Genomic DNA, 16,530 nt, shown 5'->3' on the forward strand with positions numbered 1-16,530 from the left:
GCCTGGAATTTATATATCCAATTCATGAAACTAAAAGCCTCGTAGTTTACTTAATCCAGCTTCTCTCAAAGGCAGCTCAGTGACAACCTACATCATCATCCAATCCCATGTAACACTTTGACATTTTGCAGAGACCACAGTTTGGACTTTATCACATTTCCAATGAAGTTTCAGTAATGTCTCAACCCTACAGATTGACAGCAGCCTGTATGGTCATTCTTTTATGTACTCTCTTAGAGGATATTCTTCCATGAAGACAGCACCCTGTATTAAACTTATCTTTGAACTTATTTTCTGCTATGTGAGACAAAGTTCGATTCTCTGAGTAGCAAATACCACCTAGATTTAGTTACCAAAACTAAGATGATTATAGAAGTGGTTTATGTTAACCCTTTACAAACCTATTCATCTTTATGCCACTATGCAATTACTTCAAGAGTCTAGAAAACGATTCTAGAAATGTAGTAAATAAAATGTGTATTGAAAAAAGCAAAACCAAGTAAGACAGATAATCTTTTGTATTCCATATTACTCATTCTCCTTCATAAAACAGAAAAAAAAACATGGAAAAAAAATGAAGCTTGTCATAAACTGAAAATATTACAGAGCTGAATGAAATAAGAGACGGTCCACATGTCCAGTGGGACCATTTCATGTCACAATGAAAAAATATAAACAGTGTAGTGAATTTTTCATAAAAATAATTCAGTTCAAAAATAATAAAAATAATTCATTAAAGGTTTTAAAGCATCCTTTCATGAAAACAGTTGTGTATTTATAATATACGTATGCGTGTTTATGACCAAATTCTTAGTAATATAAGTCAGCAATTTCTATCTTTTAACCAATTTTGAAATCTGATTGGTCTGTAACAACTACAAGTTTAAAAAACTCAATCTAATCACTTGTTATATTATTTCATCTCCTTTTTTAGCCAACCAGCTACTAATCCCCATCAATTCTTTAAGTAATGTCTGTCAAGTATGAATTTTACTTTCTTCCTCTAAAAAAAGATCACTCTTCTCTAACTTACTACTTCTATCTCTACTCAGAACTTCCTTATCTTTAAATCACTTAAAAAATACATTTCACAGGACATTACCCTTCAATACTTACAGAATGAAGTTCAAAGTCTTTAAATCTTAACAAAGCACTGTATAATCTGAAACCTTATTCCCCCCCTCCTAAATTTACTCTTGTCCTTTAAGTTACACGTATGATCCAATAGAGGTATGTAAATAAATGTCTTAGTATTGTTCCTTAGTATGTGCTTAGCTCTGTTTAGTTTTTCTTCACGTAGGTCTGCTGGCAACCTACCTGGAATCCTTGAATGTTGCCTTTTCTCTGTTGATTTTTGTGACATCTTTTATGTCAACCTGTGTTTAAAAGTTACAAAGAGAACCGACATTGGCAATGTTATAAAATACAATACATATATATTTTCATCACAGGTATTTACAATTGCTTGTTTGGTCATCATCTAAAATGCACTGTCTAAAACAACATTCACTAATGATCCTCCTACCTTCAAAAACCAGTGATTCTGTTGGACTTCCCATTATGTCTTAAATGTTTGGAGAAACTTTGAAATAAACAATTTACAATATTTTTTTATCCCCATATCTCACAACAAATCTTGGGGTCCATTTATCACTGCCTTTTTTTTTAAATACATACTCTTTTTAGTAAACTGGTTTTTAAGCTCCATTGTTAAATAATTGCCAGATATGGACTTTCTTAAAGTTTATTTATTTTGAGAGAGAGCATAAGTGGGGAAGGGGCAGAGAGAGGGACAGAGAAATCCCAAACTGGCTCTGTGCTGCCAGTGCAGAGCCCGACATGGGGCTCCATCTTATGAACCATGAGATCATGACCTGAGCCGAAATCAAGAGTTGGATGCTTCACACACTGAGTCAACCAGGCGCCCCTGGACTTTCTTTTTTCAGTCTGTCAGACAGCACCCTCTTGTAAGCCTTGGGTGACTTGCTACTCCCAACTGTCCTCAGAATCTCTACCCTTTAAATCACTGAAAAACACATTTCACAGGATGTTACGCTTCAATACAGAATGAAGTTCAAACTCTTTTTGCCTATATTTCAGACATTCTATAATCTGAAACAATATTTGTCTCCATCTTTAGTTTACTACTTGTCCACTAAATTTTTGTTCCAGACTTAATTTGAAACTCATTTCTCAAATAATGTCAATAAACATTGTATCTTTGCTCATATTATTTTCCATAACTTACATACCCCCTCTTCATTTTAATCTTCATCAAATACCATTTTTTCCTAATTTAAGGCAACGCTTTGGCCTATGCTCTTCCATGAAATTAAAAAACACAATTTTTTTGTTGTTACTTTTCTTCTCAATACTTATAACACCTTTTTATTATTCTCATTTTACTCTTGATGTGGAGTATTACTGTTGTTTTGGATGTATGTTTACAAACTGGTTGTTTATTAAGCATTTTCCTATAAACACAGTGAAATAAATGATTGGTTTCCTGGTGTCTAGAATTAGTTTAACTAACAAATACAATTACAGTAAGCTGAGAAAAAAATCCCATTTTTCATTTTGCATATAGGTTTCTCTTCTGAACTGAAATTCCCAAAAAATTATTTTAAGAGAAGCCTCTGAGGGTAGAGTAGAGGCAAGTATCAGTTTATTATGGGCTCTGGAGCTAGACTGCCTGGTTTTATATCCATTTACTAACTCTGTAACCCTGGGAAAGTGACTCAACCTTTCTATGTGTCTGTTTTCATACCTTTACATAAGGTAATAACAGTACCTACATCATAAAGATTTTGTGAAGAATAAAGAGTTAATATTTGTGCATTCATTACAACAGTGCCAGGTATGAAATAAATATTTTCTATAATTTGTTAAATAAAACTTGTTTATGTAGGACTTCTTGTAACTCCTTTATAATCATCTATTTAAAAATATCTGTCCTGGGGTGGATGGGTGGCTCAGTCAGTTGAGCGTCGGACTCTTGATTTTGGCTCAGGTCATGATGATCTCATGGTAGTGAAATTGAGTCCCACATCAACGTGGAGCCTGCTTGAAATTCTCTTTCTCTCTCTCTCCCCCCGCCCCTCCTCTGACCCTCTCCCTCCCTCGCATGCTCTCTCTAAAGTTAAGAAAAAAAATCTGTCCTATTTTTCCATGTGGAAGATAATGGTCAAGAACACAGGTTCCATTAGCCAATTTTTAATACTTACTACATCAAGTATAGCCTTGTTATATAGGAGTTACTCAATAAATTACTAACTTACTCACATTCACATTGGACTATTCCTTAAGAAGTTATACAAATTTACATTCTTCCAAGAAATGTTTTCCAAATTAAAAAATTTAATTGTACGTTTAAAAATAAGTATTTGCAAGGTATTTCTCATATAGAGAAACATTTCACTTTATTATAAAGATAATAAAAACTGTTTAATCCAATTCTTTTTTTTAAAGTAAGCTCTATGCCCATTATGGGGCTCCACCGTTGGTGAATGCTCCACCGACTAAGCCAGCCAGGCACCCCTAATCCAATTCTCTAGTTAGTAAATTCATTTTGCAAGGTAATATTCAAAGCATTCTCAATTTTTACCAATCTGCAAACTACTTGTTTGAAGAGTAGACTTGTTCTCAAAAATAATACTTACATAGGCTTTTGTTTTAAAACATTTGTTACCTTTTGTTTTTTACAGCTGGAAACAGTAGTGTTTTTCTGTCGTTTTTGAGGGTCTCCACATTTGTCTACAGCGATAGATTGTTTTTCAGAAGAATTTGAAACAGTTTTCATTATGCACTCTGAAATTGAGTGCACCTTCATATAAATACTAGATTTATTGCTATCCTTCCTAGGTTTTACATGCACATTCGTTTTTTCTTTTCCCTGCAGTTGGGAAGTCTTCTCTCTGTTATGTAGCATTTGGCACAAAATAAAGGAAATGGTTAATTCAGCATTTTTAGTACATATTATCTTCATATGTTCAATAGTTTTCATGACTTTCATAATATGGACCATTTTCCCGAAATCTTTCCGAGGGGCAGCCATTATATTTTTGAGCAGTGCAGAAAACTGGTTGTGGCTGTATTCCAACTCTGTCATTGTGCTTCCGTAATTTATGGATGCTATACATGGCACAAAGTCAATATATGTGGAAACGGAATACTGAGACTTCTTTAGAAGTTTTTGTATTTCTGTAAGTTCCTGAAGTTCTCTTGAGAGCAAATGAAGAGCGTATGAGCAATTAACAGCTTCACTATATTTGTAAATAATATCCAGATCTTTCTTAAGTTCAGAAATAGCAGTCTCTATGACTTTCCAAAGGCAATCTGTTGAGTTATCTTTAAGAAATGAAAAAGAAGCCATTTTTTCCTGGCAGTGAACCAGCTCAGGAAGAAGTGACAAATCAAACCAAAGCATACCTCGAAACCTCTGTTTGTCTAGTTTCTTTGCCATTGAGTTTTTAAGAAAGTGAATGGTTTCTGAAAGCATGACAATTTCAATATAGGTTTCAATGGCTGCAGGCTTTAAAATTATGGCCCCATGATTGTGGTTTTTCACCATGTCCAAAACGTTTTCTTCTGTGATAAAAATGTTATCTATGTTCTCTTCTTGCAGCATCTGAAAGTATTTTTTTAAAATTTCTAGGTGTTCGGTACATCTCAAAGTGAGGTCCTGTAATTTCTTAGAGTCTGCAAATTCAGCTTGATCTAGTATTTCGCTAATACAACAGATATCTGGGTGTGAAAGCAAAGTACTGTTAAACCCACAGTTTTCTAGGGTAACTGGTGCTTTGTTTATTAGATCATCTGACTTTCTGGAAGCAATCTCCATATTCTCAAGCGCAGTATTAGAAATTTGTTCACTGCTTAAATCCTTAGACAATGTATCATATATCTTTTTCAACTTAGAAAAAGCACACTGATTCATTTTGAGTAGCATTTCTCTATTCTTCTCTCCTGAGTATATTTTGCTGAAAGATTCTCTCTTCTCTTTCCAAATAAGACTTTTTGCAGCATCAAAAAAGATATGTTCCAGACCATAAAGAGATATTTTAATACTTATTGCCTCACTGCTCTTAATAAAATTAACTTTAGAGGTGATCATTTCTATGATAATCCACAAATGGTCTTGTTTTCCTGGATAGGAGTCAACGTTAGGAGAGTCCCCATACATACCAATCAGCTTTAAAGTACTTTTTCTTAAGGTTTCTAGGTCTCCTAAACTATCTCCAAAGTTAACTCCACAGGTAAATGGAACAGAAAGAGAAAAGTCAAAGCAATCAGAACAACGCTTCATTACTGCTTCACACTCATTAATCTGTCGTTTGTATTTTAAGAATGCATAATATGAATTATTTTCCCTTTTGGTTTCCTCAAATAATTCAATTAACTGATCATGATAGTTTTGTAACTCACAGAATGCATTATACTTCAATCTTCCTTGAAAAGCAGGATAGAAGTTGGATTGTTGTTGAAATCCACGGGGTCTACCAAGCAGCTCACTGTACAGTGTTTCATCATACCAAAGCAAGCTTCGGTAGGTTGGTTCACCTCCTAAGAGCCTTTTTTTGTTTTCAATGAATTGAATAGTTTCCATCATCATTTGGAGTTCTACCAAGGAGTCAACAGCACATGGCTTTAATTTGTGTCTGCAATTATTCCACAGGTTTTGTTCTACTAATAGTTCTCTTGAAATCAGGATTTGTTCGAGAGAACATTCTTGGTTTCTTTCAAAAGCTTCAACAAATAAAGGGAGAATACTTTGACAGGCCTTAGTTTCTTCCAGTAGAATCTGCAAAGATGATGTTTCATCTGCCCTTCTCAAAATCTGAGCTAGCCTGGCTGTAAGAGCTGAATGATTAGCTGAGCAATGTTTCTCTTTTAATCCATTCATGTATGATGCAGGCTTCTTCTCAGGAGTAGAGACTTCGGAAGTTTGAGAGTCAGTATGTAAAACAGGAATATGATTCATTCCTATAATGCCTGGTTTGGAATTACAGGCTATTTCCGAATGCAATGCAGAGTCAGACTGAGGGTCATTACTAACTTTAACTCCCCCTTCTTTCTCTCTTTTGTTAAGATGATTAGAAACTGGGTTATTCAAAGCGACTGCCTCAGTAATGTTTTCAACGTTTAGATGAGAATCAATCAAGTTATTTTTAATTGTTTTCTTGCTTAAGTAGGAGGATTCTTCTAAGATCTTGTTCTTTTGATTTTTGAACTGAGTCTTAACAGTGCATCCTTCAGTCATGCTTTTTTTGTGAAGTGAATCTCTTGCTTTTTCTGCTTGTTTAACTTTCCACATTTTTCTGTCCCAAATGTCTTTATTTGCCATACACTTTTTTGAAGAACCCTTCATATTATCTTTTAAGAGCAAATAACTATCATTGGAAAATAGTTCCTTCATTGTATTTTTCCTACAACTTTTACTTTCTTCAGTTACTAATCTGAGACCCAACTCAGAATCCTCAAGAACATGTGATTCATTCCCATCTATATGGAAGCAATTACTTGAAGAACATTGTTCTGTCTTTAGAAGTTCCTTTCCACCACATCCTGGCTGGCAGTGTGGTACATTGGTGGATGTTGTAAAAGAATCTACAGCAAAAACTCTCTGTTTATCCAAATAAGATTCTGAGGATTCTCCTTCGCTGTCTGTCACTGCTGTGGTTGATAACAATTGAGGAATACTGTCAGAATTTTTGTGTGTTATCAGAGTTGGATTTAATGGGTCCTTAATGAAGTTTTCTGGAACAGTACCTGGTTTGGAGCTCTGATTAGCAGCTGTCCGTTCTTCTACAGGCAAATTTACTTCCAGGTTGCCTTTACAATCAGATAAAATAAGGTTATCTGGTGTGCAGACATCAACATTTAAAAGGTGCTTGATACCTGATTCTAAAACTGAAATAACTATGTCAGTTTTTACCTTTGTGTGTGTTATACAGGTTGCATTATAACTTGTGTCTGTGCTAAAACTTACTTTGTCTTCTTTTATGCAACTTAATGATATTGAATTACTCTTATTTATTACTTTATTAGTCTTGGAATTGTTTTCTGCATCCTTAATATTATTGTGTGCTGAGTGGTTCTCAGGATTTTCATATTTATTAATGTTTGATAAAAACTTTATGCCAACTTGATTTTCTTTTTCAGTTATTTTCGCATCTGGGCAGGCTGGGGAAAATAGACATCCAGTTTTTCCAGAAAACAGCTGAAGTTCTGATGATCTTCGATTTCTCACCCGGCTCTTATTATAAGCGGAATGACTGGCACTTTGGGATGTGGAGCACAGGGCTAACTGTGACTCAGGATACTCGAGATCACAAAATTCCCTTACATGAATGGTGGTGTGACTTCTGGAGACACTGCTGGCCATATTTCTCTTAGAAATGCATTCTGCGATTCTCGCTCTACTTGCTTTGTAAGACTTGGGCTTTGATACATGAGTTAATGATTTATCCACTTCAAATCCCAAAGCTCTTTTCTCTCCTGGTTTGCCGTATTTTCTTTTTGACAAAAAATGTTTAGTGGAATAATATCTTCTTTCAGACACAGAGCTATAACCTTGAAGGTCACAACTTTCCCAGAAATTATTGCATATTACTGCATATGATTTTGGTAATGGGCCTTTTCTTTTTTCTCCTACTTTAGCTATAAGTTGCAAAGACGTGTGAACTCTTCTATGAGCCTTTTTTAAATGAAGAACAGCTCTGTCAAGTCTTCTGGAAAGACGTTTGCTTTTGCATAAAGATGCTTCACTATTTAGAATATCAAGGACACTCCTGATGTGTTTTTCCGACTTTGAAAAGGTTTTAATTCGTCCTTGGGATAATGAAGAAAAATGTTCAGAAGAGTCTAGACTGGTTAGTCTCCTCTTCTTCCCATAAATTTCACGACGTCTTAAATCCTTATGTGGTGTGTTCTGGTCCCTAAAAGGCATACGTCGCTTTCTTTCGCTAATTCTTGATTGTGTGTCCTTTTTACTTGTAATATCATTACAATCAGTTTTTGACCCTGTCAAGGAACATCTGCTTTCATTATTTAATGCTGTGACAGTAGAGGGTTCAGTAGGCAAAGGTCCACTGTTTTGTTTTTCAGACACATGATTCACTTGTGTATTATGACTCACATCAAGAGAAAGAGCAATTTCAGACTTAGTCACTAGTCCTGATTCTTGCCTTCTATTACCAAATTCATCTTCACATGGATAACCTGAATTTTCACCAGAGCAGTGGGAATACATTTCAAATCCTGACACTTTCCCCTCCTCATTTATTTCTGGTCCTGTGGTTTTAGTTATGTATTTGCAAAAATTATCTTTCAATGCAAGGGATTCAAAAGTGGGATTGAATCTTGGCATAAATGTATTAGTGATTCTAATTTGTAAATCTGGAAGTAAAATTGGATTGAGCTCTCCTTTGTTTTTTTGTGTAGAGGGATAAAAACAAATACTTTTCTTAGGGTAATGCTGATCACTATTCTCGTTTCTTCTGGAGCTTTTCAAAACTTCCCTCTCTCCATTATTGCTTCCTAGTAGACCTTCCCAATCAATACGAGACTTCAGAGTTTCATATATGGCCCTAAATTCTTCACATGGATCATTTCTATGGCTATGTTGTTGAATTAGAAAAGCATCATCACACTGTTCCAATCCTACTTCAATCTTCTTTTCCAATTTGAAACTCTGAAGAACTGAAGTATCACTTACTGACTGATGAAATGAGTCATGTAATTTATTGTTATCCATATCCATTTCACAATCAGAAACCCTATGTTTTACTAACAACCCAAAATCTAGACTCTCAGAAGAACAAGTTTCTTTAATCTGGTATCTTTGGTGATCTTCACTATTTGTGCCCAATGTAGGCACCGTAGCACCAGCTGTCTGCACTGCAGTACTTGAGGCTTCATGTTCTGAAGACCCTTCAACTTTGGGAAATGCTGTGTAAGCCAAATGCTCTACAGTCCTGCCAGTATTTGGAGCATCTTTTTGTTGTGTGGCAGTCATAGTGTCTTCATTTTCTAACAATGTAGCTTCTGTTGACACATGTCTTTCCCCCGAACTCAAATTAAATGTACAACATTCTTCAGAACTAAGAATTTCTACACTGTTGTAATTTTTATTCTCCCTTCTTTCATCTATGTTGGTGTAACTTTGGTTTGTATGAAAACCCTGCTTCTCCTCTCCATATATATTTTCTCTGCTTTCTGTAGACAAGGCAATGGCTTCCTCTTTAGCTTCATTTTCATTTTCTTTATCATTATCTCCTTGTTCTCTGAAATCAATATTCAGGTGTGTATCACTGTGTAACTCTGCATTACAGAACAGAGTATGACCTTCATCAATTTGAAAAGTTTCTCCACATTCTCTTTGTATGTTCTCTAATGACACTGGGTCATTTTCCTTTCTTCCATGGACACATATATATTCTCCAGTTATGTTATAATCTGAGTTGTCATGAGTTGGTTTAATGTCATGAGATGAAATAATTGCATCAATTGGCAGTTCTTTGACCTGGGGAATGTCTTTTGCTTCCTGGAAAGCATCAGTCACAATGCTAACACAGTTTTGATTTGGTTTTCCCAGTTTTAGTTCCATTAGTTTTTGAGAAATTGCAAAACTTGTATGAATGTTATCTTCATAATCTAAAGAGAGTTGAGGATGCTTCTGTGAAAGGCTCTCCACTCTTTGTAATTCCAAACTTAGATGATCTAGCTCATATTCATCCTTTGTGGTAGATGTGGAAGATTTTTGTATTTCTAATTCTTGAGCAATTAATATTTGATCACAATTTTTCCCATAAGAATCAAGACTCTCATCCTCTTTGTATTCTTGGTACAAAGAAATATAATTATCTACTGGACTGACTTTTGCTTCCTTAGTAAAATCAATTTCCTTCCACAAAACCTGCTTTTCTCCATGTTTGGAATTATCTTCGGGGCCAGTGAAGTCTCTCATTTCTCCAATATTTTGGGTGTACTCATGAATGCTTTCTTTCCTTTGGAGAGGAAAAGCTGTAGACATTTGCTGACCAGTCTGAGATACAGTTTCTAAATTAGAAGACCATGACTCCAGAGAGATGTGATTACTGTGCCCTTTTGTACAAATATTCACTGATTCATAAGAGTTATGTGCTTCACTGTTTTCTTCAATTAAAAGTGGGATGTTGCTTCTCAGTTCAGATCTCTGGGCTTCTTCCTCATTGTGTTTTTGGTTCTCAACTTCTGAAACTACATTTGGCAAACACATTGGAAAGGAAAAATTATCTTGGCCCTTACACTGTCCTGCTGGGGTAGTTTTACTGGGAATTGTATAATCATAGTTGTTAAAGTCCAAGTTGTGAGCTTGAAATTGTGAACCATCAAAAGAAATTTTGAAGCTAGGGGCATCCAAACAATTAGTAAGAACAGAATGATCACCAGGCACAACTTCAGATGAGGAGGCAGAATTATTTGGCATGGATGATAGATTTATTTCTGAATTCACAAAATCTAAACTCTTCTCAAGTGGCAAAATCTCATTTAAATCTGTAATATTATGTTTTCCTATGCTTTCTTCTCTCCTCATCAGTCTTGGGTCTTTAATGAGTTTTGAAGTAATAACTGTGCTTGAGCCAGTATTGTTATGAAGGGGGAAAGCAGCAGAAAGACCACTTAAAGTATTTTTGAGATGTGCCAAATTTAACATGGGGTCACCATTAACACTTTCTCTGGTATCACTGGGAATAAATGAAAGACCTGAATCATATATACAAGAAGTGTCTCCACATTCTGCTAAATTGTGCTCCATCTGTCCACCGTATGTTTCATATATAGAAATGTTTCCATTTTTCACATTTCCATAGGAATTAGAAATATTTGTGTTGGAAGGATTTATCTCTGAATTTAGTGCGCCGCAAGAACAGTTTTCCTGAACAAATGGATCTACAGGTTTCCTGAAATGTTCAAAGATGACAGTAGCATCTTTTCCTTTTCCAATTCTTTTGGCAACTGTACAGTTATTCAGAGAGCAGGTTCTTTCTGTAGAAATAATAAGAAAATTAAGAAAAAATAGGAAGGAAAGGGTTTCTACATTCAACCCTTAATTCAAATAAACTATGTCACAGGTGGTTTTTTCTTTTTTTCTTTTAATGCTTATTTATTTTTGAGAGAGAGACAGAGAGACAGAGCATGAATGGGGGAGGGGCAGAGAGAGAGGGAGACACAGAATCCAAAGCAGGCTCCAGGCTCCGAGCTGTCAGCACAGGCCCGATGTGGGACTCGAACTCACAAACCATGAGATCATGACCTGAGCTGAAGTTGGATGCTTAACCAACTGAGCCACTCAGGCACCCCAGTCATAAGTGGTTTTAAATGAAAGTTCGATAAATAGCCTAATGATGATTAAAGTATGTGTCTCAGAAAAAGCAAGGTGAGAAGAGGATGAAAGACAAACCGATAAAATATAAATGATGTACCAGGAAACTGTGTCCTAGAGGCCTTACTAAGAAAGTATTTACCATAAATTTTTTTGAATTGTGACAAATACAAAGAATAGAACAATTAAAAAGGAATAAAAACATGTTGCTCAAAGACTAGGTATTTCTTATATTAATTTTGTATATTCAGATACTTAACAATAGAATCTACATATTAATAGGCAAAATTGTCTCCCCCTTTTATCTACTGTTACCTTGAGAAAGAAAACAGGAAGGAAACGGGAATGAGGTGGGGAAACAGATCAAAAAGGACCCAAAAAATCCTTCCCAGGAGCAAAAGCAAAGCACTACCCCTGTTCCACTAACATAAGTATTCCTGCAAATAATATATACAAACAAAAATCTTGACAATGAAAGCAAATTTTCTCTTATAATTTATAGAAATTTATTCCTAAAATTTCACAAATAACTACACATAATAACAAAGGAACTTATAAGAATGCATATTTACCAAGTAAGCCATTCATAAAGAATTCATAGATAACACCATAAAAATATCTTTATTAAAACAAATTGATGATGAGAAATTGTGAGATTTATGACATATACGAAACTATAATCATATTACTGGGAAGTACCATGAGATTCTTTTTCACGATATATCGAAAGATAGCTTTGTTGAAGATTTCTAAATTCTCTAACTTGTAATTATATACATTTTAAAGTTTATTTATTTATTTTGAGAGAGAGAGTGCAAGTGGGGGACAGGTAGAGAGGGGCAAAGAGGAAGAATCCCAAGCAGTCTTTGCATCAACATTGCAAAAGAGTCCGATGCAGGGCTGGAATTCATGAACTGTGAGATCATAACCTGAGCCAAAGTCGGATGCTTAATCAACTGAGCCACCAAGGTGCACCTGTAACTATACTTTTTAATTATAATAAGCTATAGTAGAAATCTGACCATAACAGAGATGTAGTTCTTAAGAGGAGGAGCTGCAGTGGACAGAAGAAAAGGTGGATCCCTATACTCACTCCAAAATAAAATTCATTGAAAAAAAAAATAAAACCATTAAAGTATTAGAAGAAAAGACAGAGAGATGGTTTTATAATCCTGAGGTAGAAAAGTACTTTTTAAGAATGTCTGGAGATCAGAAAACTAGAAATTAAGAAATGATGTCAATTACATGTAAATTAAATACCTTAGTAGGTCAAAACTCATGATAAACAAAACTTGGACAGACTGGTACGAAGTATTTTCTGAATGAGCAAGCTTTGTACATCATTACACATATATTAGAGTGCATAAAGAGTATACAGACACATTCAAAAGATTAATAAACAGATACTGCAATAGAAATGTGAGCAAGTGTAAGAACAGGAAAATCACAAATAAAAATTGTCAACAAACACAAAAAGATGTCCAACTCCACTAAATAAACAGAGCCATATTTAAAAACTGCTTAGACTGGCAAAGACTACAAAGAATAATTAATATTCTGCAGATGTAATAAACACTCTTATACTGTTCATGGGAGTATGAACCGGTACTAATTTCCTGGGAAGTAAATCTACAGTTTTCAGCAAAATGTAATACATAATATCCAGTAAATCTATTTTTAAAAATGTTTTATTTATTTTTTGAGAGAGCACAAGCAGGGGAGGAGCAAAGAGAGAGGGGAACAGAGGATCTAAAGCAGGCTTTGTGCTGACAGGATGACAGCAGTGAGCCTCGTGTGGGGCTTGAACTTGTGAACCACAAGATCATAACCTGAGCTGAAGTCAGATGCTCAACTGACAGTCACCCAGGTGCCCCTCCAGTAAATCCATTTTTATGCATTCATTATTCTGATATACTTGCATAAATAATATATCCACATGGATTTTTAGTACCATAATCCAAGACAGCTGGAAGCCAGAAACCTATCAATATGAGACTGGTTAAGATTTCAAGATCTACTACAAAGCTACAGTAATCAAAACAGTATGTTACTGGCACATAAAGAGACACACAAGCTTCCAGTTATAGAATGAATATGTCAAGGGAGTAAAAGGCACAGCAGGTGGAATACAGTCGATGATATTGTAACAGCATTACATGGTGACAGATGGTAGCTACACTTGTGGAGAGCATAGAATACTATAGAGAAGAGCTGGATCACTATGTTGTACACCTGAAACTAATGTAACATTGTGTGTCACCTATAGGCAAATTAAAATATTTGAGAGAGCAGAAGCAGGGGAGTGACAGAGGGAGAGGGAGAGAGAGAGAATCTTAAGCAGGCTCCATGCCCAGTATAGAGCCTGACATGGGACTCAAGCTCACAATGGTGAGATCATGACCTCAGCTGAAATCAACAGTAAGATGCTTAACTGACTGAGCCCCCCAGGCATCCCTCAAATAAAAAAAAAATTAAAAACGAGACTGGGTAGGGGTGCCTGCAGGGTACAGTCAGTTAAGCCTCTGACTCTTGATTTTGGCTCAGGTCATGATCCCATGGGTTTGAGCCCCGCATCGGGCTCTGCACTGACTGCATGGAGCCTGCTTTCGATCCTCTCCCCCCCTCTCTGCCCCTCCCCTGCTTGTACTCTCTCTCAAAATAAGTAAACTTGAAAAAATGGGACTGGTTAAATAAATACGGCATATCAAGAATTATAAAAGTACTGTATGTATGTACTATACAAATACACTAGAAAAATAATGTTACGGAGCTGTTACAAAGATTAAGACAGGGCTGTCTAGGTGACTCAGTCAGTTAAGTGTCTGACTCCTCATTGTGGCGCATGTCATGATCTCATGGATTTTTTGGTTCAAGCCCTGTGCTGGGCTCTACACCATGAGTGAACTAACAGTGTGGACCTTGCTTGGGATTTTCTCTCTCCTCTCTCTCTGCCCTTCCCCTGCTCACACACAGTCTCTCTCTCTCTCTCAAAATAAATAGACTTAAAAAAAAAAGATTAAGACAAATTAATACAAACCAACATGGGAAAAGAAACAAATCAGTTTAATAACCTGAATTTCATAAATGTATGGTAAATGCATATTAACATATACATAATATTAATTAATAAAGTACTTAATGGGAATGCCAGGTATGGTTTTTCTGATGCCTTATACACATTAACTAATTTAATCTTCATAACATTCCCATTTTATTGATAAGGAAGTAAAGAATTATTTGCCCAAGATCACAATTTATAAGCAGCAGAACCTTAATCACTAGGTTACATTATTCGCTTAAACTGGATGAAGGCCCTTTAAATTTATTCCCGTTTTTAGCAGTCTCACCAAACAACACATGAAAAAAGGAGAACAAAAAACCCAACATCTTCATAATATAAGAAACTGTAAGAAAATGAAATTACAATCACAAAGCAAACTACCAAATAGTTATTAGCACCATGTATTCTGTGATGATGGAAATGTTCTTTATGCTATCCAGTACAGTAGCCAATAGCCACATGTAGTTACTGAGCACTTGAAATGTGGGCAAGTACATGAACAAGGGGTGGTGTGAATGAGGAATTAAAATTTTTATTAATTTTAACTAATTTAGGTTTAAATAGCCACATGTGACTAAAGGTGATTGTACTGGATAGCAAAGATCTAGACTACTCTGGAGGGAGAGGAGTACACTGATAGCCAACACATGTGGCCTTGACTTTGGGCATAATACAGGTGTTCCTCAAACTTTATCATCCTGAAAGGCATCATTGTTTATTGTTTTTCCTTTTTTTCAATTGAGGTATAATTGATGTATAGTATTATATTAATTAGTTTCTGATGTGCAACATAGTGATTCAATATTGAATACACTGCAAACTGATCATCACAGTAAGTCTAGTTACTATCCATCATTCTTTGATTAAAGTAATTAGCTATAAGATTATGGATGGGTGAGAGTAGAAAGTAAGGAAAGATCCTTATTTTATTGCCTCCATTTTAAGCCATCTGGCTGAGGGATAATGTGGATAGAATGACTAGGCAGAAGCTCATCAAGGAAACAGAAAATTGAGCAAACTTCAAATCAGCTAGGTCTAACAGACATTTACAGAACACTCTACCCAACAAAAACAAAACTTCCCCTCTTCTCAGGTATACATGGAACATTCTTCAGGACAGACCACATGAGAGGGTCAATAAATTTAAAAGGATAAAGATAATACAAATTATATTCTCCAATTACAATGGAATAAAATTAGAAATCAGTAGCAGAAAAAATTTGGGGGAAATTCACATGTACACATAAGTGAAATAAAACACTTTCTAAAAAACCAATGGATTAAATAAGAAATCAAAGGGAAATTAGAAAATACTTTGAGATGAATGAGAATGAAGACACAACATACCAAAACTTATGGGATGCAGTTAAAACAGTACTTTCAGGGGTGCCTGGATGGCTCAGCTGGTTAAGCCTCCAACTTCGGTTCAGGGCTTGTGAGTTTGAGCCTCACATAGGGCTCTGTGCTGACAGCTCAGAGCCTGGAGCCTGCTTCAGATTCTGTGTCTCCCTCTCTCTCTGCCCCTCCCCTGTTCATGCTCTGTCTCTCTATGTCTCAAAAAGAAAAAAAAAAAAACAACCAGGGATATTTATAGCTGTAAATATGTACATTATCAAAGAAGCAAGATCAATACCCTAACCTTCCACCTTAAGACACAAGAAAGAGAAAACTAAACCTAAAGCAAAAAGGAGGGAAATAATAAAAGAGAGAACAGAAATATAGAAAAAATAATAATGAAACCAAAAAAGTTGGTTCTTTGAAAAAGATAACAAAACTGACAAAACTTTAGCCAAGCTGACCAAGAAAATAAAGAAGGAAGACTGAAATCAGTAGAACAATAAGTTAAAGAGAGGATACTACTACTGGCTTTACAAAAATAAAAAGGACTATAAAGAAATACTAGGAACGACAAGATGCTAATAAATTAGGTAAGTTAGATGAAATGGACAAAATCCTACAAAGACACAAACCACTAAAACTGATGCAAGAAGAAACAGAAAATCTGAATGACAGTAAGTGAAGAAACTGACTTAGTGATAAAAAACTACCCCCCCCAAAAAAAGCCTGAATGGCTTTAATAGTCAAGTCTATCAAATGTATAAAG

General features: G+C 35.4%; 1 protein-coding gene across 6 annotated transcripts in view; it reads right to left on the reverse strand.

Moving 5' to 3' along the window:
- Positions 1-16,530, reverse strand: part of TEX15 (testis expressed 15, meiosis and synapsis associated) — a 99,680-nt gene that overhangs the window by 7,149 nt on the left and 76,001 nt on the right. For all 6 annotated transcript variants that reach the window (XM_027077324.2, XM_027077323.2, XM_053216382.1 and 3 more), the window contains exons 8-9: positions 3,689-11,028; positions 1,318-1,376 (exon numbers count right to left, since the gene is read on the reverse strand). In XM_027077324.2, the coding sequence (XP_026933125.2) occupies positions 1,318-1,376; positions 3,689-11,028 (7,399 nt within the window). The remainder of the gene's footprint in view (positions 1-1,317; positions 1,377-3,688; positions 11,029-16,530) is intronic.

Source organism: Acinonyx jubatus, chromosome B1 (genome assembly GCF_027475565.1).
Source record: "Acinonyx jubatus isolate Ajub_Pintada_27869175 chromosome B1, VMU_Ajub_asm_v1.0, whole genome shotgun sequence".
In the NCBI taxonomy this organism is placed as follows: domain Eukaryota; kingdom Metazoa; phylum Chordata; class Mammalia; order Carnivora; family Felidae; genus Acinonyx; species Acinonyx jubatus.